At 36.4% G+C, this 24,244-nt stretch overlaps 1 protein-coding gene across 3 annotated transcripts in view; it reads left to right on the top strand.

Moving 5' to 3' along the window:
- CWC27 (CWC27 spliceosome associated cyclophilin) overlaps positions 1-24,244 on the top strand; it is a 125,167-nt gene that overhangs the window by 62,680 nt on the left and 38,243 nt on the right. For all 3 annotated transcript variants that reach the window (XM_054397428.1, XM_054397427.1, XM_054397426.1), the window contains one exon: positions 21,958-22,055. In XM_054397428.1, coding sequence (XP_054253403.1) covers positions 21,958-22,055 — 98 coding nt within the window. The remainder of the gene's footprint in view (positions 1-21,957; positions 22,056-24,244) is intronic.

Raw genomic sequence — 24,244 nt, forward strand, 5'->3', positions numbered from 1 at the left:
AGAATACCATGAACATTAGTTGTTTTTCTCACCTAAATTATACAAAATCTGAACCCCAGCCTCATCTTGGAAGTCGTAATTTCAAGGATGTGATGATATAAGTAATAGACTCCTGTAGTAGTATTACCATGTAGTAGTGAAATTTAGTAAGGCCTTCTACATGGTTCCCTGCAGCATTCTCTTGGACAGATTGGCTCCCCATGGTCTGGACCAGCACACTGCTAGGTCAAAAACTGGCTGTATGGCCCGACCTCAAGAATGGTGGTCAGTGGGGTTAAATCTAGTTGGCAGTTGGTCACAAGTGGTGTTCCCCACGGCTCAATATTGGGGCCAGTTCTGTTTAACATCTTCATCAATGACCTTGAAGAGGGGATCAAGTGCACCCTCAGTCTGCTTGCAGACAGCACCAAACTGGATGAGTGTGTTGATCTGCTGGAGGTAAGGAAGGCTCTGCAGAGGGATCTGGACAGGCTGGATTGATGGGCTGAGGCCAACTGTATGTTTTTCAGCAAGGTCAGGTGCTGACTGAACATGAGCCATCTGTGTGCTCAGCTGGCCAAGAAAGCCAACACCATCTTGGCCTTTATCAAATATAGTGTGGCAAGCAGGAGTAGGGAAGTGATTGTGCCACTCTATTTGATAGTGATGAGGCTGAACCTCGAATACTGTGTTCAGCTTTGGGCCACTCACTACCGGACGGACACTGAGGTGCTAGACCATGTCCAGAAGAGGGCGAGAAGGCTGATGAGGGGTCTTGAAAACAAGTTCTATGAGGAGCAGCTGAGGTAGCTAGTGTTGCTCATCCTGGAGAAGAGGATGCTGAAGTGAGACCTTACTGCTCTCTACAACTACCCAGAAGGATGTTGTAGCAAGGTTGGGGCCCCACTACTAGACTTACAGATATGTAATACTATAATACTAGTTTTGTCTTCCAATGTCCATAATCAACCAAAATCATAGATCATGAAACTTCTTTTTATATTCTGTGGAAATATTAATTGCTTTATAAACCTCATGAAAAACCTGATTTTTCTTTAAAAGCTGTATTGTTTGTTTCTTCCTTCTTGAAAAAGTGCAGTAAGAAATCTCAAAAGTAAGAAAATCTCAAAAGTAAGAAAACAGTAAAAAAATCTCAAAAGGGGCTGGTTTAACCACTCAACTTTTTTACTGCATTTTGAGTATTAATTAGTCTAAAAATCTGAAAATTGCCTGTGCATCTTTTGATATCTCCTGGTTTTAGTGTAAAAATACAATTGAATATAGTCTTAACCAACCACATTCTGTATGACTTGGCTTACCAAAAATATTAAGTATTTGGTTGATATGATGCAACTACAAGATTCATTACCTCTGATAGCTGTAATTGACCTTTTATTTCAAGCTAATACACTTTATTTTATGTTTATGATTGCCTGAACCAGTGTATACGCAGGCATAACTGTTCAGTGGACAAATTCACTTCTGAAGGTTTGGCATCTACTTACTTCTGAGGATGTAAAATAACATGTTACTTATCAGTGTTTTATGAGAACAAGAAGAGAGGAGATTGGGGATGTTCCAAGAAAGGGAGAATCAGAATATTTAGCTGGATCAGAAACATTTTCCAAATTATCAGTTGTAAAGAGATTGTTATTTCATATTTTTAAACTAAGAGTACCAAGAAGCGGTCTGTGTTGTGTAGAAATAAGGAAGCAGATTAACTAACTACCTAGTAATATTTTGCATTTTCTTTCTCCAGTTTTAAAAATAGGTCACTACAGATTTTGAAGTAGCCCTTTTGAGCTGTTTCAAACATCACTTTAACATTTGTCATATCATTCTTCATGGAGAAATTTCAACCAGGACTGCTATGACTAGGATATTAATTTCACAAAATTTTTTAAAGGCACCCGTGAATACACCCCCATCTTTTAATTAGATTTGTTTCAATTTTCTGTGGGTTTCATATTGCTACTTAGTTCTTCCCATTGACTAGTTGTACATTTGACTCTTTCTTGCATTTTTCCTTTCTGCCCGTACTTCTCTAAATGTGTTTCTGTTTTTTTACTGGAGATGGCAATTATTTAGTGTCCACAGATTTTATTAATGTGCTGTTTACTGTCTGCTTCATAATTTAGCCGAGTCAGTTCACTTGCATCTAATAGCTAGTAAGAAACTAATCTAGTTTCTAGTAAAGAAACAATGTGAATCATACCAACAAAATCAAAAGACAGATGATCACTGAAAGGTAAGACTTGTGGTACTAAAAACATGGCAGACTGTGTAAACCAAAAGAACAAAGTCAAATATTTCTGAAGTAACCTGGCCACATGGAACAAGCTTATCTTATGTATGCTGCATCAGTATAACTCAGTCATAATGCGAAATGAAACGCTTTGCACATGAATAGCATTTAATCTGAGCATAAATAGAACTGGCTTGGGGTAACTGCAATGTATCTGTATTGCCAGGCACACAATGATTCTTTTTTTTTTTTTTAATAAAATAAAAATTTGCTAGCAGATGGTGTCCAACAAAGACCACTATTGTTTCAATGTAAGATACTTCAAATGTTCTGGGCATTTAGCCCAGACAGCCATTTTTCCTATAATATGTGACCAGGCAATAACAAAAAGAATGAAAATAGAGGTGTCAGTCCATATAAAAATATTTTTATAACTTAATATATCTAACAAGTTGGTGGCAATTATTAAACCAAGTTAAGTTAACAAAACTGATAAGATCATTCTTTTTACGTTTTCATGTCTCTCCAAACAGTTGTTTGGCGTTCTACCTTCTAGGAAAAATGAGTTTGGAAAGTTAAGCTACCTGCTGGTACTGTTTAAATGCCCACAGATAACGTAACTCAAGCTGCCTGGTGCCTGAAAGTGAGTGTTAGGGCAATCAACAGGAACAATAAAAATCTGTTCAAAAAGAAAATCCACAAATCCCAGGGATTTGGAGCCTCCCTATGGATTTTCCACAAATTTTGCTGTTTTCAGCAGAATATAAGCTTTTATTTTAAAGGTGAACTGCAAAGCTGAATAGAAATTTGAGAGAATAAAATATGTGCTGAATCCCCTACTCTCCTTTTGCAGCCTTCTCTTGGGTTGTCTGCCACATATGTTTTCAGTATTTCTTTTTTTAAAGAAAAAGGCAACAACAACATCCCTCTTTGAATATCATCTAATACTGTTAACTTCAAGAATAAAATTCCATTCTTCTTTTCCAGCCTGGTTAATTCTGTGGTTCTGTGATTCTCAAAAGTCTATTAAATGAAGTGTTTCTTAACCCCGTAAATTTGTTTTCTTCAAGTCAAATGACTGCCATCCCTCAACATAGTCATCAAATTTCTTTTTCTGCATTTAACTCTTTAGAATGTGAAATCTTGAGGATACAACTATTTATATCTATTTATATTCTATTTATATCTGACATCTTTTTTAAGAAGACTGTTTTGGGGAAAAAGCAATAAAATTACAGTTTTACAACTTTAGGATGAAATTTTGGTACAGATAACTTGAGTGAGGAGTGACTATTGAGTTTAGTTTACAACCATCGAACTATTTTGAGTTTTAGAAAATCAAAATAAGATGAACTTTCACAACCCTTGTGACAGACTATTCCTTATTTGAGAATAATTGGTGGTAGTCACTAGTTCCTTTCAAACATAAACAGAATTTTGCTGACTAATCAACAAATGAAAAACAGATCAGAAAATGCTGATAGTGATAAATCAAGAGAAGTAACTAATACTCTTGTAAATAGTGGTGAATTTTGAAGTAAGAAAACCTAAATTGTTGTAAGTGTGTTATTTCTTTTTTTTTAATTACGGGAGCATTTCATGATGAGAAATACTATTAAAAACGTGTTTTTCTTTTTAAAAAAGGGGGCTTAAGACTAGGGGACCCATTCTCTGTGTTCCAGTGACCTTTGTTATTCTAGAAGTGAATAATAGCTGTAATGTAAAAAACCAAAACAGAGGATATGCCCTAGTAAAAAAGCATTTGCAACATTTGTAATTTCATACTGTTCCAATTAGACTATTTCTTGCTGTAATATCTTTATCTTTTTTCTTTATAATATTCTTTCCCTTCATTGATCTTGACTGGCAATAGGTCTTCATTGCAAGTGATTTTAATACGAAGAAAAGGGCATCCTTCAGTTTCTAAGTGCAGATATTATCATTATTTCAACTGTTAGTCTGACTTCTTAAGCACTGAGTGGTCCTGGTTTACTAGCAGTCTTCACTATTTTTGCCTGTGATAAATGTGAATTCAAAGCAGCTTTAGAGATAATGTATAGTTCAAAGCTGAGAGGTTTTTAGACAAATAGACTGCTATGACCTGTGAGAATTTCTTATGAAACAAGAGTCACTCTCAACATTGCATATTTAAACAAAAACAGTATTAAAAGCATTGTTTATGATGTCACATGCCTGTTGTGTTCCAAAGGTAAGGAAACACTAGTCCAGTTATGAACTTCTTGGTTTCTAACCCAAATGAGCACTGTCTTCAGCAGGTCATGGAAATATTTCATTAGTGTTACAGCTAGACTTGTTTTCTTGTCTGTTTAATGGCACTCACATGTACTAAGAATAATCTGTTTAATTTATAGACTATAAAATACATTAAAATGTTGACAGGGTATGAGAAGTATTATGTAGAATTGGCAGTAAAGGAGGTATATTATGCAGTGTACTCTCAATAGTAAAGGAGTTATTTTATTCAGAACTTTTTTTTTTATTGAGTGCTGTATTTACACATTATGAAAATATATAATAGAATGTTTATATTTGACAAATCAGTGCCCTCTACAGCACTGATCAAATTTGTGCCAGTGGTGGCATTTTTACAAGAACTGTTCTTGTGATACTAAATGTAAAAATATTATCTATATGAGCTTAAGTATAAAATATAGGCAACTGTTTTATAATAAATTAGACTACTAAAGATAAAAATTTAATTGGCTGAAACCTAGAAAGGTGAAAATTTCAGGATACTTCATGAAGCAGTCATATGAGAGAGAAAATGAATGTCAACAGCACCTGTCTTAAAATGGTCAAATGAAAACTTAACTTTCATGCTTACAGCTTATTGTATGGAAGTGTTTGAGTCTCAACATTTTAACAGTGTAATACATGATTAATAGTATTTCCAAATTTTGTTTACATTTTATTTCATTTTAAGATACAGGTATAATAAATTATACTGTACTTTGAATAACAGAGTGGAATTAAGTAAAGCAAAGTACAAAACTGTAAGACTTGAGACTGTACTTAAAACAAAAATAATTAACTCAGTTAACCATGCCAGTCTGTTATCTATGCATGTTATATGTACTGGAATGAAAAATAATGTTAAATAGAGCCATAGAACTGCTGAAGTTGGAAGAGACCTTTGAGATCAAAAAGTTCACAGTCCCTACACTGTTGCTAAGGTACTACCACTAAACCGTGACCCTAAGCACCACATCTGCAGTCTTTTAAATACCTCAAGGGATGATGACTCCACCACTTCCCTGAGCAGCCCAATCCAAAGCCTGATAACTCTTTCTGTGATTTTTTTTTTTCCTAATATCCAGCCTGCACCTCTCTCTAGCACAAGTTCAGGCTGTTTACTCTTGTCCTGCCAGCTGCTGATTGTGAAAACAGCCTGACCCCCACCTTGTTCCAACCTCCTCTGAGGTACCTGTAGATGGCAATGAGGGAAGCCTCAGCCTCCTCATCTCTGGACTAAACAATCCCAGTTCCCTCAACCATTTCTCATAAGACTTGTGTTCAGGGTCCTTCACCAGCTTAGTTGCTCTTCTTGAACATGCTCCAGACCTCAGTGTAGTGAGGGGCCCAAAACTGAACACAGTGTTTTGGTGTGGCCTCACCAGTGCCAAGTAGATGGGAACAATAAAGTGCACACCTGTGCACGCTGATGTCAGCTCTCAATTGTTTAAAGGGCTAGCTCTACTTCAGAACATGCACCACAGAAATTACCTCCCTAGAAAAATGCTTTGCATAGTGGAACCCATTTCCACATTTTGACTAAGCACTGTAAACAAGCCACTTGTTGAGCATAATAAAATAGATTTGTTAGTCAATTACCTGCTTTGCTTTTTAAATCTGAATAAATATTTTCAATTACGTCTGAGAATGAGATGATCATCTGAAGTCGACTTCTATTACACGTATGATTCACGTCCAATTTGAGATCTACTGCAAAAGCAAAACATCTTTGCTATTTGCTTTGAGTCTTTGAGACTTTAGCTCAATTTAAAGATGCTTTTTATTCAATCTAAAGAGGTCTCAAATGTTTTTGCTGGCTTACATGTAGTCCATGGTTAATTAATGTACAGATGTGGAATAATAATGCAAAAGCCATTTTGGAGCCATTCTTTCTTCACATAAGGGAATGGGTAAAGGAAAGAGATTAGAGATGGAGCTAGTTCACAAGAATGTGAAATCTATCTGGGGTAAGGAGCAGACAGCTCAAATACTCTGCTCATATTGTGCTTCTGTAAGTCTTGAGTTAATGCATTGTTTTGTTCTTCAAATATTTTAATAGTTGCTATAGGAACTTTTAGTTTGCAGGATTCTTTTTTAGCAGTCTCATCATGAAGCTAATGTGATTTTCATGACAAATTTTGTAGTTGATTTTTTTTTTAAAAAAATTAGGTACACGGCAGAAGAAATATATGCATGGTCACACTGTGGGAAGCTGGTGGAGTTTTTCTGATTGAACATAAATCAGTAGAATCAATTCTATAGTTTCAGGCATCACCTGTGGTGTGTGTTAACTGCTCAACATGGAAGAAGTTCACGCAGGTCCTAAGCAATGAGTTGGGCTTTGATTATATTTCAAAATCCATCTAATGATTGTTAAACTTATTTCCTATTTAACCATTTATGCATTACATAAAAATCAGAAACTTTGTTTTACCTTTATATATCTCACAGTTGTTGTTTTCAAAGTTGTATCAAGCTCTTCCAGTCACATAGAGAACAATTTCTCTTTGAGCTTCAGAACCAGAAAATGACAGAACCCTTTCTCTGAAGAGTATTTTTATGTACAAGATACTCCATCCAAAAATGAAGCAAAAAAATGAAGTATATTTGTGCACCTTCAGACGTCGACCTCTCCAGTATGGAAAATATCACTCCACGCTTATATGCTGCTAAGTCGAAGTAGTAAATGTCAGGTTTTTAGAAGTCATAATTGATTTAAGAATAAACTGTGCTGGATTAGATCAAAGATCCGTTTAGCCAAATATCCTGTCTCTGACAGTGGCCAGAAGCAGGGTATTTGCATGATACCACTAGGGAACTTTTCCTGTTTCCAACAATCTCAAGTTTAAGGCTTATTTAGTCAGAAAGTTAATTTAGTCTGCTCTGTTTAATGCTCTTCAGTGTATTTTTCTTCTGTGAATAGATCTAGCTTCTTTGAACCTGCTCATGCTTTTGGTCTGTATGATGTCTTGTGGCAATGCATTCATCAGCTTAATTGTAAGCAATATGGACAATATTTCCTTCTGTTTATTTTAAATCTGCTGTCTTACAGTTTCCTCTTATACCCACAAGTCCTTATTGTACGAAAAAATAGTGAATAACGCTTGTAGCTTACACACTGTCGAAGATGTTTGTGTTCCATATTTATTTGGATATCATTTATAGGATCTTTCTTTCTCTACTTAAGTTCCAATTTGCCTTTGACATAAAATGTCCATATCCAATATTGCTAATCACATCATGTCTCTAATGTGTGGATTATGAGTCATGAAAACTTTGGAAGCAGTGAGACATGACAGTTGTCTTCTTTCAGTAGACAGCCAAAGGGACTCAATGGTCAGTTCTCACTGAAATCCCAGTTGGAAGTGGTCTGCTCCTTCTGTCAGCATGTTAGAGGGGATCATAAAATAAGGCAGGGGGTTCTTAGAAGGTACTCTTAAACAACCTTGTGTTCTGATACAGAAGCAGTCATAGACTGAACTGCAGTGCTTGAGTGGTGCGTGAGCCACATATTTTTTCAGAGAGGGAGAATTCCTGAAACACTACTTGGTGTTCTCTGAAGTGCTGTGTTTACTGTGTATGCTTGCATTTTCTGCCTTAAACAGGAAAAGGGAAACAAGCAACATTCTGCTGCTGGAGCATCTCATCCAGCTCTTCCTAGCACACCGTTTTCAGGAACCCCTTGTACCTGGACAAGATCTACAATGTAAGCCAGAGAAATTGACCTGACAATGCAAATCTTGGCTTTTGGCATGCCCAGAGAGTTCTACATCCCTTCTCTCGTGCATCGTGTGCATGTGGTCCCTTCATATGACAAAAGAGGGCTTGAGAAGGGCAGCATGCCAGCTAGGTTTTTTTTCCTTGCTGCCAGAAAAATTCTTTCCAGTCTGCTCTCCCTTGTCTGGATCAGAGGAGCCCCTAAAAGAAGGGGCAGCCAGGAAGGATCCTCAAGCTGGATGAATCACCCTGTTGGATCTTTTGAGGCTTGAACAGTACTATTGGAAAGAGGGAGGGGATTGTTAGCTTTGAGTGAGTCTCAGCAATTGCTTCTAGACTTGAAACATTCCACAAATCAGTCTTTAAACTGACATTATGTCGATGACATTTTTATGTATAGAAAAGCAATTTTATGCAATATTGAGGGTTTAGAAGAATTAAGTTATTTTATTTCTCTTCAGAGATCCACTAGTTTTGAGTCTCAGTGAAAGAGAAAATCTGTACTTGCTTGTGGAGAAATACAATAGGTAGAATATTTAGCTGATCTTTCAGACATTTTGGCAGTGATCCTGCAAACACCTCAACACATGCTTAACTTCAAGTTTTTTTTTATGTTAGAACTACTAACTACTGCATACTCAAATGAAGTCCTCAGTTGTAGTTTGCAGTAGCAGAGCATCTGAGTATGATTTGTTTAAAATATGCATTGTATAGAGACTGCAGAGCAGACTCACTTGAGAATAATGTTGCCATTTCGTAATAGGGAAGAATGCTAAAATCTAGAAATGTCTAGGCCAGCTAACTCTGTGAAACATTTTTGGCAAGGCTGTCTTTTTTGAATCTGGCTTTTCAATATAATTACAAATCAAGTAAAGTTGAGTATTTGTTTTATTTAAGGCTGCTCCTGTGACAGAATTTACTGTTTTGTATAGGCAGGAGATGTGGCAGGTCGGAAAAGGATTCTGTACGTCTGTGTTGACTATATTTTACTGTGTCTGATAGGTTTTTATGGAAGCCATTTGGTGATCTCATCAGCAACAAGTCTGTTGTTTCATTACTATCAGATTCAGTGTTTGTGATTAAATCAGCAGAATGGAGAACATGAAGGGAGTACTGTTCACTTTGCAATCATTTCCATCTGTTATAAATTTTTATCAGATGTTGGGAAACAGCAGGCAAAACTCAGAGCAAGTGTTTTATCCAATTTCCAAGAAACAGTGATATGTAATTGGCATATATTTTTGCTCTTAGTTTAATGTGTCCGTTTATATATTTAAAATGTTCTAGAGTACAGTGGTATAAATAGAGTTTATAGAAAGCTATTTCCATCATTCCTTACATTATTTTCATTTGAAGGCTCTGATGCTGATACAGATATTTTGGTATTTAGTAATTATGAGCACTGGCACTTCACATAAAATTGGCAGTCAAAGTGAGACTTGGGGAGGAAAAATATCCATAAGGAATATACTGCTGCCTACATTGATGATGTAGGAATCTGCCAGTAGAACTGACCAACCAGTGACCAGAACCATTTGCCTCAAAGGAGTGAGAGAGGACTCTGTCACCAATACATACAGGCTTGTTTATAATTAGATAATCCCCAAAAATGAAGTCTTATATTTCTTCTGAAGTTAATTTTAGTGTTAATTGTTGTAAATAGTTGTTCTTATGTTTCATGTAAATGTCTGAGATAATTTTAACAATATCAAGGTTTTTACTCCAACAAAATTGTCTCTGTAACAATTGTATGGTCACATCTGAAGAGTGATTTTTTTTTTTTTTTACATTACTGAGATTTTACTGAGCGTTTCCTTGAGTCAGATACCAGAAGTTTAAAGTATTTGTGTATTTCCTACCATTTTTCATATTCCCTTTGTCTCATTTTCTTCTGAAATTAGTAATTCAATTTTTCTACATCTTCATGTCAGGATGATTTTTTTTATGATAGGAACAATCTTTGTCCCCCTCAGGAGTTTTCGGTATTACTGTGTTGGCCATTTTTATATGAGACAAGCAGTTTCATTTATAGTATTTTAAATTGAGCAATATTGGCTGTCTCTTGTAGTTCTATTATAATACTTCTTTACATTTCTCCTTACTATGTGTGTGTTTTATGTTTTCCACAACTCCTTAGTAGTACAGGCCTTCATTAGCTGTCACTACTGCAGTTTAGAAGCTTTTCTTGAACTCATTCTGTTTAGAGACACATTTAGAGCTGTGTCAGGCATGTAAGGACTAAACTCTGCAGATTTTCCTTTCATTTTATAACAGAATGTAATCAGAATTTATGAGAATTTGACTATTTGTTTCATTCTTCTTTCCTGAGCTGAAACCATGTATTTTGCATCTTCTGCAAATGTTTCTACCATGTACCTCACTCATTTTTTTCACTGTCTTCAACTTGAAATATTAACTTTGCCATACTGGAAGGTAATTGATTATTCTTGTTTCAGTTTGGCTACATTTTTTCACCACATACTTCATTTTCAATCCATTTCTCACCATTTGATTTCTCTTTTTTTTTAAAAGACTCAGCATCAAGACTCTCTGAAATATCTAAAGCTTGTTCACCTTGTCCACTACTCTGTTACTCTGTTTATCCACACCCTCACCCGGTGCATTGGAAACTCCTAGAATAGTGTGTCAACAAAGAGACTGTTCAAGATGGTGTTTTATTAGTTGGTTAAAACTGCTCACCACAAGATATCGGAAGGTCTGCTGTGCTTTCCATGATCATCCTTCTTTTCTGAAGGTACAGTGTTTGTTACTATCTGGTCATCCAATACAACACTGGTTCTTTAATCTGAGTTAGCAGAAAGGCTGTTCCTGAGTTCCTTCCAGAGGGTGTACCCAGGAGCTTTATCATACTTCAGCTAACTGATATCTCTTCTTCTGTCTCTGATCTTGTCTCATTTTTATATCCAAATCAGGTCAGGTTCTTAGAGAGTTATCTCCTAGCATCTTTTTTTTTGAGAAAGCTGGTACAAATCAGTCATTTATCTTATCAGGAGTCAGTTTGGTTTACCTTATCATTCCCTTTAATTCTATGTGACCTAGTGACCTCTTCCTTCTGTTTTCCTGCTTTAGTTAGTTCAGTCATTCTAGTGTTAATACCTTCAGCTCTTTTGTCTTTAAAAAACATTATATATATATATGAACCTTTTATGCATCTTAAAGTATGACCTTCTGCAATCTATTTTAGACAGCCTTAGCTTGAGGTTTGAAGATACAAAATTACTTGGTTTCAATAACCTCTTAACCCTCATTGTTTAGTCACACTGTTTAATTCCTTACCTTTCTGATCCCTTTTTTCGTGATCTCTGCATTGCATCTACTAATTTTGTTTTGCAGGAAACATCCATGTGACTTCTAAAGCATTTAGTACTTTTCTCTCAGACACTCAAAGATCTCTTTAACTGGTGATACCACCACTACCCCGCTTTCTAAATATTTAGAGGGGCTGGATTTGGTTTGCTTTGTTGAAGACAGTAGAATGGTCTAGATTTGAAATTTAGAATAATTAAAGACTATTCATGATTAATATGAAAATTTATAATTGGTTTAATAAAAAGAGATTCTGCTAAGCTAACCTGTCTTTAACTATGTCTTGTACAAAAGAACAAGAAATGGCTAGATATAGGCTAAATGTATATAATAAAAACAATTCTAGATTAATCTGGAGAAGATGGTTAAAATGAAGGAGGGGGAAACACAGAGCGAGAATGGCTAAACACAGAGCAAGAATGGCTAAAGGAGAACATAAGTTATGTTCAAACATCTAGTTTTTTGGGTCAAATTTATTAGGATAGTTCTTATTTCAGGTTGTCAGTATTACATTAATTATGAAAACAAACCAACCAACCAAAATGAAACCCCAAAATTTGTTAAAAGATGCCTGTTCATAGTACAGAGTTGAAAAGTAATGCTAATGAAATAGGAGCATCTTACATAGGAATCTTCTAATGGAAAATTGGATGGTCTCAAAAGCTTTAATGATAGAAATAAGATGAAGCTTAACACTCATTGGATCATCAAGTAAGGAGCTAAAATAAGAATTTATCCTGAAAGCCATCATTCAAAAATGACAGAGGAGGAATTAAAACTCTTAATTACAACAGCTGCAAATGACTAATGTGGTGTGCTAGTACAAAAAGAAAAAAAGCAAATGCATTTCTGTCAAGCATTAGCAATCCATATAGATATACCATTGATCTGGATGAGACACTCTGGCAGTCTCATCTAGTTTTTCGCGTTTAGTTTAACAGTGTTGCCTATCTTACATTGCCTAGAATGGCGTTCCTCTTTTATATTGGGAAAATTCGGGTTCTCCTATCTGTTCCAGAATCTGCTGTGAACACAGAAGAACAGATAGTGCATAAAATCAGCTGTAAGCTAAAACTATTCTATATGCTTCTGTATATGCCCCAATGCATACATCTGCAGTTTCTGGCAATGTAACTGATGGCTGAACTATGTAAGCAAAGGAAGTTTCTAGGGAAAGCTAATACCTTTTATTAGGCAAATGTAAGAAAAATAATCTAACTGAAGAAGAGCTCATATACCCTGAAACTTGTGTGTTTTGCCCTCTCCATCTATCTTAGTTGATACAATGAAATATATTGCTTCTCATTTAATATCTTTCTTCTTCTTGCACAAGTTTATATTTCCTGCTCAGTCTGTAGGCCCTGCTGTTTTGCTAAACTTTTCCCAACAAAGGAAAATGGTAACATTATTCATGAGTCTCAGCCTCTGAGAGTTCATTGCTTAGCCCTTACTACTGAGATTGCTGACATATGATCAACATTAATATAGTCCAGTATGCATAATTACATTGAAATAGAGTGCTAATTATTTGATGCTTTAATTATGTGATCCACATAAGTTTATGGAAATGAAAAAGCAGTAGTGGTTGACCATCTAATCTTTAATAAACATGCCAGTCCTATTAGATTTCAGCATTGAAATCTTTCAGTAGTCTGTAAACTTTTTCACGGCAGAAGATTTTTAAACAAAGAAGTACCATACTAATTGCAAACTGTAACATACCCAGAACGGTTAAAGTCAAAACCAGCATTAACTGTTAGCAGGTTTCTGTGCAAGGCCCAGCAGCTATTTTGAAATACTTTATTTACAAGTTTCCGGTGTCAAGACCTGCTGAATATGTCACCAATTTATATCATCACTTTACTTGAGATATGACTGTGATATATTTACAGAAGACAGACATCTGTCTAACTCCCACAGCACAATGAGGTTGGTGTGTGTTCTAAATCCACAATTTTCATTCTCATTTATACAGTTGTGAAATTCATGCAGTACCAGAGATGAACAGTGATGTAATCCAGACTAAAGAATTATGAACTCTAGAATGTCTTAGATCTACAGGCCAAATAGAACAATTTGCTATTCATTCCAAGAATTGTGTTCTATAGGTACCCCAAGGGGCAGAAGGGGGAGTGTCTGAAAAGGATTTGAAATTGGCATCGTGGAGCAGACATTTCCCTTGATTCTTCCACACATTCTGCAAATCAGTTAGTTGTACAAACATGACATTTTGTATTATTTCATTTTATCATCAGAGTTCTCTGTTTGGAAAATACTATTTCTGTTTTAACTTAGAATTGGAATTCTCGAAGGCAGTTGTGCAAGAGTATCCTAGCAGAAACCAAAAGCTATCATCTGAATAGGGATTCTTCATCGTTATCCCTGATGTCACTAAGGTGTCATTTTGTCAGTTCTAGAATGACTTTTCCACATAAATTATGGGTACTAATGATATAAAAGGCCCAGAAATTATCATAAATACATTAAAGAGAATATGGAATATTTTTTTTGACAGAACTGATAAATTTTGGAAAACAAGTAGGAGGCAGTTGAATCAAGGGCTTCTTTGCAGGCTATTAGCTTACATTATAAATATGATAATACTGTACTACAGCTTGGTTTTTATTTGGTTTATCTAAACTAGCTTAGAATCATTATTCTGCTTAGAATCATCTGTTCTGCTGTGAAATTTACATGAGCAGTGTTGAAGTATCATTAATTTTAGTTTATTAAGAAATTAGAGGACACTGCTCATGTAAAAATTAAATGACAGTTCTGACAGGCTTTTATTATTTGTAACATTCTTAAATTACATTGGAAAATTAATAAGGGGGGGGGTTTGTTTGGATTTTTTGTGTTGTGGGGGTGGTTGTGTGTGTGTTGGGTGGTTGGTTTTTTCTGGGTTTTGTTGTTGTTCTGGTAATTTTATTTTGAACCACTTATTAAGAATAGCCAGTCAGTGGTTTTCCTGTATGCTTCTGAATGAGAAGACCTCAAATGAAAGAAATGGTCTTTTTTAAAAAAATCGATACTGCAAAAAAAAAAAAGAAGAGAAATAACATGCTATGCCAGCAAAAATAGTAAATTAATCTAATACTCATTATTGCAGACAACAGCACTTCACTGAATTAATTCTTGTTGCAATTAACTGCAGCATAGCTTTTAACAAAATGCCAGGTCCAGCAATGCAGAATACACCATAATCTTCTGGTTGTTACCTGGGTGAATCTTCTGACTATGAAGCTATCTGTAGTTTTGACACCACTTAAGTATTTATGTTTTGGAAATAATGTAGCCTTGTTTAATATTGTTTGTACAACAATCAGTGAATGAGTGTGTTTTAGGGTTACCTCAAGCAGTTTGGGACCCTCCAGGAGCTTCAGTGGAGTTTAGAGGGAGAATGACAAATACTCTGACTTGTAGTGAAGTTTAGAATGGGGTTGGGATAATTTTGGAAATGCATAGAAGGCAAAGACTGAATTACAGGCATCAAATGAGTTTTAGCATTTACTGAATTTTGTCATCCCAGATGGGGAAGTTCTTGATTACAGTTTTGAGTACATGCAACCAACTTTTCCCTGAATCACAGTTCAATAAGGTACTGGGCCTCTCGAGGTCTTCATTGTCTCTGTGTATCATATGTCTTTTTTCAGTTACAGATACTTTTATGCTTAAATACAGTCAGTTATGGTTTATATACATGCATGTGTAAGCATACAAGTACAGACGGGCATATATGTATATAGATGAAGAGGGGTGAGTTTATATTTATGCATAGCAACTATAATTATATGGTCATTTACACCAAAGTCACAATTAGTGTTTATTTCTGTGATCGATTTTCATTACTTGCAGTAAGATAGCTTCAGTACCTGGCACTCAGAAACAGGTTTATTAATTTAACTTAGAATATTTGGCTAAATTTGCAATTGATTTTATTTCTTATTAACTAATACTGATTCCTGATTTAAAATAATAAAAAAAAACCTAACAACAAAAACAAACCAAAAAACCCAAACTAAACCAAACAAAGCCTGAAGAATGGACTGTATGCTGTTATCACAATAACTGCAGAAAAACCTACAATTAATACAGCAGATATTGAAATACAAAGATTTAATATGGGTGCAAGTAAAAGCTGGGAGGTGGGAGATCCTCTGTAGCAAACAAGCAATATAAATGGGTTTAACAGGTGCTGAAACTAAGCCAAAAAACAACAGAGCTTGAATCAGTAAAATGGCTAGGGTACTGAAACTCCATACCATAACAAGATCATCGTGTTTGGATCTATGCTTTCTCACAGCTCATCAGCTAAGGGGACAGTGTAGCAAGCGTCTGCTTGCTCACTTGAATGTTAGATCCTTAGTGATGGAACTAAAATAAGAGTTATGTTACTCACTCTTTGACTTGTGTTCAAGCCACTGCTTTCCATTAATAGGGATAGAATCTTGATCTGGTGAAATCTGCCTTCTTTCAAATTCAGTTGGAGCATTAAGGTCAAACAGTCTCCATACAATTATGTGTGGAGTCTGTCCAGCCATATGAATATCTCTAAGCTTCTAGAGTATTCTAACTTTATATGACTTATGACACTAATTTCTGAAACCATCATAGACTTGGAGTCAAGAAACTTCTGCAGCTAATGTATTGCGACAATCAATGAAAATAATCTTTTAACCTTGGGATCATAGAAAATAGAAGATTTTCCATGTCTGTATGAGGCCTGCCTTGCCAGGAAGTACGTAAAACTGCAAATAAATCATGAAGGCTGTGTTGAAGTTAAGCAAAGGCACTTCTCAATCATTAGGTGCAAGTTTGGATGTTTGAAATAACATTGATCCACTTTATTCCACCATTGAATCACGGAATGGTTGTAGTTGGAAGGGACCTTTAAAGGTCACCTAGTGCAACTGCCCTGCAATAAGCAAGGACATCTTTATCTAGATGAGGCTGCGCAATGCTTTATCTAGTCTGACCTTGAATGTTTTCAGGGATAGTGCTTCTACCATCTCTCTACATGACATATTCCAGTGTTTCATCAACCTAATCTTTAAAAAAAAATCTTATATCTACCCTCCTTTAGTTTAAACTATCATCCCATGTCCTGCCACTACAGGCCCTGCTAAAAACTCTGTCCCTATCTTTCGTATGGACCCCCTTTAAGTGTTGAAAGGCCACAATATAAAGTCTCTATGGAGCCTTCTCTTCTCCAGGGTGAACAACCCCAACTCTCTGCCTTTTTTCATAGGAGAGCTGCTCCATCTGTCAAATCATTTTTATGGCTCTCCAACAGGTCAATGTCTCTCCTGTGCTTGAGGCTCCAGGGCTGGACACAGTACTCCAGGTGGAGTTGTACCAAAGCACAGTAGAGGGGCAGAATCATGTCCATCAACATGCTGGTCACACTTTTGATGCAGCCCTGAATATGGTTGGCTTTCTCGACTGTGAGCACTGATTCCCAGCTCACATCCAGCTTTTCATTCACCAGTATGGGCTAGTCCTTCCCTGCAAGGCTGCTCTCAATCCCTTCATCCCTCAGCTTCCATCGATGCTGGAGGCTGCCCTGACACAGGTGCAGGACCTTCCACTTGGAATTGAATCTCCTGAGATTCACATAGGCCCACTTCTTGAGATTGTCCAGGTGCCTCCATCCTTTAAGCATGTCAATCAGAAACATTCTACTTTAAAAGAAGTATGACATCAATGAAAAAGAAAAAGGATACGGTTAAGAATGTGTCAAAGTACAGATATGAACAAGACATGGCAAAATAGTCAACAAAATATTGGTGGTATTATCACTAAGAAAGGAGGCATTTCTTAAACAGTTTAGATTTTAAAGGGAGGGGAGGGGAAAGGAAGAAAAAAATGACAAACAAAAACACAAACAAGCAAAACCAAGGGAAAAAAAAAACAAAACACAAATCCCAGAAGTCACCTGCTGTATCAAAATGGTAAAATCACTATATAGAAAATGTAAAATTATTCAGTAGGTATTTATGTTCTGTGAATGAAAGAGTGGGTAAAAAAGCAGGAATTTGAGGAGCATCTTTTAGCATTAAGCATTTTTGTGTAACAAACCTAGCTAACTCAAGGCTAAGTACTTTGGTGAAAATTTTTATTACTTTCTGCTCTACTAGTGTTCATTTTTAAAAAAAAATTGAATATTACACAAATTCCAAATAACTGTATTACTGCTTCAGAGTCTAATCATGGCAAAAGGTAAGATGTCTTGCTTCACTCCTAACCAGCTGTAGCAGAATACTTTGTTTGGTGCACTCATCAGAAAAAAAAAAATTAGACTATATTTGTAACCAATGCTAATTAGTGTGATTTTGTAGGTAATAGATAATTATGTTGCCTTTAGGGGAAACTGCAGGGAGAGGATGATACAGGTTTAAAAAAATAGTGACATTTTGATTTGTAACAATAGCTGAGTTGGTATAATGTATATAGTGCTGGTAGATTTGTATCAAACATCTGTTTAAAAAGCAACTGATATTCTTCTTTTTAAAGAGTCTTTATAAGAAAATAATGGGGTGAAAGAGAACAGACCATTAAAAATAATTTTAATTGAATACCTAAGTGGCCACAATGCAGTCAGAACCATCTTGTAATACAACTAAGGAACAGGTTGTACATCAGAAATGCAGGTTGTAACTTCAGGATAATGCAACTACTCAATTACATTTTGGAAAGAAGTGGCTAAGAGATGGGTTTAGAGTCATTGTGGAAAATAACGGGAGTGCTCAGGTCAGTGATGATCTTGTGTAAGCTGATGCCTTCACTATGCATGATGTTTTTAGGGTGTAACTAGATTTCCAAGTTATCCAAGTTCTCATAACAGCTGTTGTCTTTCAGAATGTTCTACCTTCAGTCAGACAAAGATACTGAGGGTTATATAATTAAGAGACTGTAGTGATCACAGAAAAAAATTACAGAATTGCAGAATATAGGGGTTGGAGGGGACCTTGACAGATCATCCAGTCCAATCCCCCAGAGCAGGATCACCTATGCCAGATCACACAGGGATGCATCCAGGTGGATATTTAATATCTCCAGAGAGGGAGACTCCACAACACCCCTGGGCAGCCTGTTCCAGTGTTCCATCACCTTCACAGTGAACAAATTTTTCCTCATGTTACATAGAACTTCCTATACCTCAACTTCCACACCTATTGCCTTGTGTCCTGTCCTTGGGCATTACCCAGAAGAGCCTGGCTCCATCCTCTTGGCTCTCGCCCTTTGCATATTTATCAACATTAATGAGACCACACCTTATTATCCTCCAAGCTCAAGAGACCCAACTTCCTCAGTCTCTCCTCATAAAGAAGATGTTCCACTCCCTTAGTCATTTTTGTAGCTCCACGCTGGACTCTTTCAAAGAGAAAGTAGGCTAAACTACTTAAGATAAAAGGGTGAAAAGCTATTGTTTAAGCTAGTGCTGGCCAATGTTTGGAAAGTTATGGCTTTCATTTACCATAAAATATACTCTATTTTCAAGAGTTATTAAAAAAAAAAAAAAAACAACAAAAAACTGTAGTATGAAATTTGGTCCATGTTGCATGATTTTAGAATATATTTCTGCAAGGTGGAGTCCAGCTTGGTACTTGAGTAATTTCACTGAAATGTTCTTCACAAACTGTGGAGATAGAAGATAGCATTTTAAAGATTGAGCTACTTTTCTTTTTTAAAAATAGGAAATGTAGGAAAGAAACATTTCAAGGGGACAAAAAAGGCAGTTACATTTTACTTGTTTCCCATTTGTGCATTTTGGCACAGGATTAGACCTGTGTTGAGGGAGGGAAGACAACTTCCAGGCTGCAGGAAGTGGCAAGAGGAGGAATAAGCAAGGGAACAAGAGAAGAGCCTAGTGTAGTGTAACAGAGCAGTGACACAAGCATGGAGTAGATCAAGCTGTGCCTCTCTAATAATTTTTTCAGGGACAGGAATCGAATTCATAATTGGGTACAAACCAACCTCTATATTATCTGAAACCTTTTTACTACATGCACGTGTACGGGGCAGGTAAACACTGATTTGTAGTCCCTTATTTTGATTCTATGCTGCCTCATCAATTTGGGACTTTACAAAAGGTCTGTCATTTCTAGTTCTGTTCCAGTAACTCTGGCTTGTGAGTATGGCCTAGCTTTCCTGTCAGTCAGTTCAGTACACAGTATACAGGCTTTGTGGACTACTTTTCTCATCAGCCTAACTTAGTAAAGTGAGCCTGGAAGAAAACATTGGTATGTGGGTTGTCTTAAAGGAGCCAAGTATCAAAGTCCTTTATTGACCTACTACTGATCATAGAGAGAGCTTTTTAATTACACTGTCTAGGAACTAGGACTTCCTGTGATCTGTAAGAAAAAGGTTTTTCCACTGGGGGGAAAAAAAAAATGTGAGGAGGGTGGACTAAATAATTATCACTAGCTGGCTTATTTTTCATTCCACAGTAACTTAAGATAAGTAAAAAAAGAAAGACTGTTCTTCTTACAGGAAAACTTATGATGCACTAGGCTCTGTGTCATGGGTTGAGTTGAATCTGCTGCTGATATTCAATACCATGCAGCTGTCATGCCAGCTTCAAAATGAAACTGCTGTCTGGAGCAAAGTGTCATGAGCTTGGAGTTCACATTGTAACATGAGAGGCTTCCTGTTCCGGTTGCTGCTTTTGGGTGGTGATCATTTCTGCTGGGCTGGCTGCGGGTTGGGGAAGGGTGGGGGCATAGGTCGTTGGCTTCTGCTGCTGTTTCTGCATTTTGTTGTGCTTTTTCTGCAAATAGGCTAAGGTGATTGTGCATTGTATTATCTCATTTTTTCTCTAAACTAAAGCTCTTTATCTCAACCTGGGGATTTTTTTGTGTTACTTCCCCTTGCTTCTGTGTGGAGGGGCTTTGTTCAACCACTACACTCTGTTACTCCTAAGTGCCATTTGTAACCCTCTTTCACTGTATTTTTGTCACTACATTCTGTCGCTCCAAAAACATAATTTTTCTTGACGTGTATGTTGCTTCTGCTGTTTAACTTAACATTTTGCAGTATACTAGATTAGTGTTGTAGTACAGCTCGCTTACAACACTGTCTCAAATTTTTACAAAAGCAATAAAATTTCTTGGGTTAAAAATGTCTCTTAACTTTTCCCTATGGTTTTCTTCTCAAGATAGAAAAGTAGAACTGTAGTTTCATGTAAAAACTGTTAATCTGGGTTAGTGCTAGCTTCTGCTGTGCTGTTGAAAATTAAGACCTACTGCTGTGATTGATTCTTTGAATACCTTTACATTGGCAGTGTTTTTTTTCTAGTGCTTTTCACAAGCTCTGTATTTGTGCATATATACACAAAGAAGATGGAATTCAAAAGAACTCATTACCCTACATTTTCAAGTCTTTGCTTCAAAAAGCTTGTTGAGTTGTGGGTTATGGTATTACCAATGAGAATCGAGATACATAGAACAGCTGCAGGGAGATGCTTGCATGCCACAGAACATCTTTATAATAATTTCTACAACTCATTCATTTTGATGACTAAAAATTTTATTTTCAGTAAGTGAGAAATATGCATTCTAGCACTGGAATAAACTTGAAGCAGTTGTCAGTTCTTTTCCGCTGGTAACCATTAGACTTGCACAAAAGGCACAAGCTGAAATTTAAACATATAAAAGGGAGGTTTTTTTTTTTCCACTTAGGATGTTCAAGCAGTAGTTGTCCAGAGAGATTGTGGAGTCTCCATCTTTGTATATTCAAAATCTGTAATGCTTTTTACAACTACTTTGTTTGGTGGTGCTTTGAGCAGTGGAGCTGGACTGACTGATCTTCAGAGGTCCCTTCAAACCTATGAAGACAGACATTTCATTTGATATTAGTACAATGACTTGCTAATTTTGTTTTTTCTTACTAGTGTTACAACCAGATTGTGGCTTTTTGAAAAATCTGTGAAATCAAACTAATTTTCATGTGTAATCATTTATGCTTACAGACAAATCATGTCTTTGTCACTTAACAACTGCATTGGCTGTACCTCTAAGAAATCCAGGATGCTAAGATTTATTACTTTGGTAAACAGAATTTTATAACATGTGTAATATTTATTTGGCAGTACCACTGTTTCAAATTCTCTTTGTGCCATGCTAATGGTTAAATATTACAATGTTAAATAAAAAAGCAAAGGAGTTTCTTTGTTTAATTATTCATGTCCTTGACATATTCCTAATAGGGTCTTAAAATAAGTCATCTGTTATGTTCTTCCATTGTCTTTGTTAACAAAAATACGAACTGTCATAGATTCTAGTTGATTTTTAAGCCATGTTCTTAGCATCAGTGAGTCACTACTTTCCCTTTGTTTATATCAGAGATTTACTGCCCATTAACTTTGATTCTGTTTCTCCTGAGTGTCTTTACATTCCCAGAAGATTAAACTCTTGTAAATATTTTTCTCTTTGCAGTGAGGAGCTACGGAAAGAAGCACGACAGTTGAAACGTGAACTGCTGGAAGCAAAGCAGAAAAAAGAAGAAAAAGCTTTAAAACCCAAAGAAAAGGAAGGTAAGCATGTATTGTGTAGATCTCCAAATAACATTTCAGTCTTAAAAGTTCAATTATGTTGTTGAAATGAGGACAATATATTTCTGAAATGTGGATTTTTTCCCAAGAAAATGAGTTTTCCTTAGGAAAGGTAGTAGTGTAAGGATGCCAGTATGTAAATAAATTGTATCATACTCAATCACTGAATGAATATAGTCTGTTGTTTGGCAAGATAATGAATGTTGTCACTGGCCATGTGAAAAAAAGAGATGGCAGTAGAAGTGTAGAAAAGCTAAAGAGAAGCCCTATCCCTGTTCTGGTGCCAGCTAAGTCAGAGGACTTCTGTGAAGTAATCTGAGTAAATCCACCTTTAGTGACAAGCTGAAGGAATACGTGGGCAATACTCAATGTTACCATTGTGGTACAGTTGTGAAGTACACTGCTTACTGAAGGAGGTGAGCTTATATACGAGGGTCGACGTTTGGGTCATTATTTGGTTGGGGTTTTTTTAACTTTCTTTGAAATACATACCAGCTAGGAGGTAAACCTATTGAAAATCTGTAGGTAACAGCTAATGGTGAAAATAAACTTGAATAGTCTTGGTTTTCGTTTTCATGATTCCTTTTTGTGATGACAGAGCACAGGAAGGGGCCTCTTCCAGTACCTGTTGAGAAATTTAGATGGCAGGAAAGTCTATATCCAACAAGTTCATGGAGTATCTAACGAAAAATACTGAAAACAAACATGTTTTAAGGTTTAGGACAAAATTTAAAAGTCACTAAAGGAGATGCAAGTGGTGGAGGACAAAATGATTAGTGAAAATACAGTAACAGGAGATGAGTGAACCAGAAGATGGTTGTCTTCTGGTAAACAGAGGAAACAACCGTGAATGTTTGTTTTCACTTTGTCTGTAGTATAGCAGTCAACTTTGATCATATGGTCGCCTCTGATCAGTGACATAAACGGAAGCATTCAAGTATAGAACAAGCAACTAGAGACTAATTGGATAAATTAGATGCGTTAAAGTGACTTGAACTTGATGACATTCACTGAAGCATATAAGGAAACTGACTAGAGTTCCTCAGTGATTTACTCTAGGTGATCCTGCTCTAGCAGAGGCGTTGGACTAGATGATTTTCAGAGGTCCCTTCCTATACCTACCATTCTGTGATTCTGTTAAGCAGTTACAGAGACACTAACATTAACCAAAAGTTAACAAAATGTTTTAAGATAATTGTTTGTAATTAGGCAGCAAAGCAGGAGTCCGGGGAATGCTTTTTCTGATCTGGAGAAAACAACAGAAAACTTTTGTAAAATTTGTCGACTAGAGAAATATATGGGACAGGGAGGGGAGAGATTAAAGAAAAAATTTAAGAAAAATGAAAACTTACGTACTACGATTGCATTGTCACATGTGCAGTTCTTAAAACATAGAGCTGAGTGATACACTCTTCCACTAGACTGTTGGAGCTTCCATGGATCTAATTCAGTGTAAATTGGAAGAAAAATATTCTTTCATTTCTTTTTTTCTTTCTTTTCTTTTTTTTTTTTTGGTGTAGAATATTTTAATGCGGGGTTGGTAGATGCAGTCAGTGCATAGAAGTTAAAACCAGGTCAAAACAAACAACATACTGTTTACTTCGGGAGATGTCAGGAGAAAGAGATTCATACAGGAGTGGTTTGTATGTCTCTTAAAACCACAAAACGTTAGGTAGCACTTAAGCAGCCTAAAATCTATGAAACATAATAAATGAAAAAGAAGTCTCAGGAAGGTGTGGGCCCCCTCAGAAAGGAAACAGGTGAACTGGTGACAAGCGACATGGAGAAGGCTGAAGTTGTCAATGACTTCTTTACCTCAGTCTTCACTGGCAAGGGCTTCAGCGGCACTCCCAGAATAATGGAAGATAATGGCAGGGACTGGAAGAAGGAACTGCCCATGATGAGTGAAGATCAGGTTCGTGACCATCTGAGGAACCTGAAAGTGTTCCAAGTCCATGGGATGAGATACACCCATGAGTGCTGAGGGAATTGGTGGATGAGGTTGCTAAACTTGCTCTCTGTTATATTCCAAAAGTCATGGCAGTCTGGGGAAGTCCCCACTGACTGGAAAAAGGCAAACATAACTCCCATTTTCAAAAAGGGAAAGAAGGATGACCCAGGGAACTACAGACCAGTCAGTTTCACCTCTGAGCCTGGTAACATCATGGAGC

Source organism: Indicator indicator, chromosome Z, assembly GCF_027791375.1.
Source record: "Indicator indicator isolate 239-I01 chromosome Z, UM_Iind_1.1, whole genome shotgun sequence".
NCBI lineage: Eukaryota > Metazoa > Chordata > Aves > Piciformes > Indicatoridae > Indicator > Indicator indicator.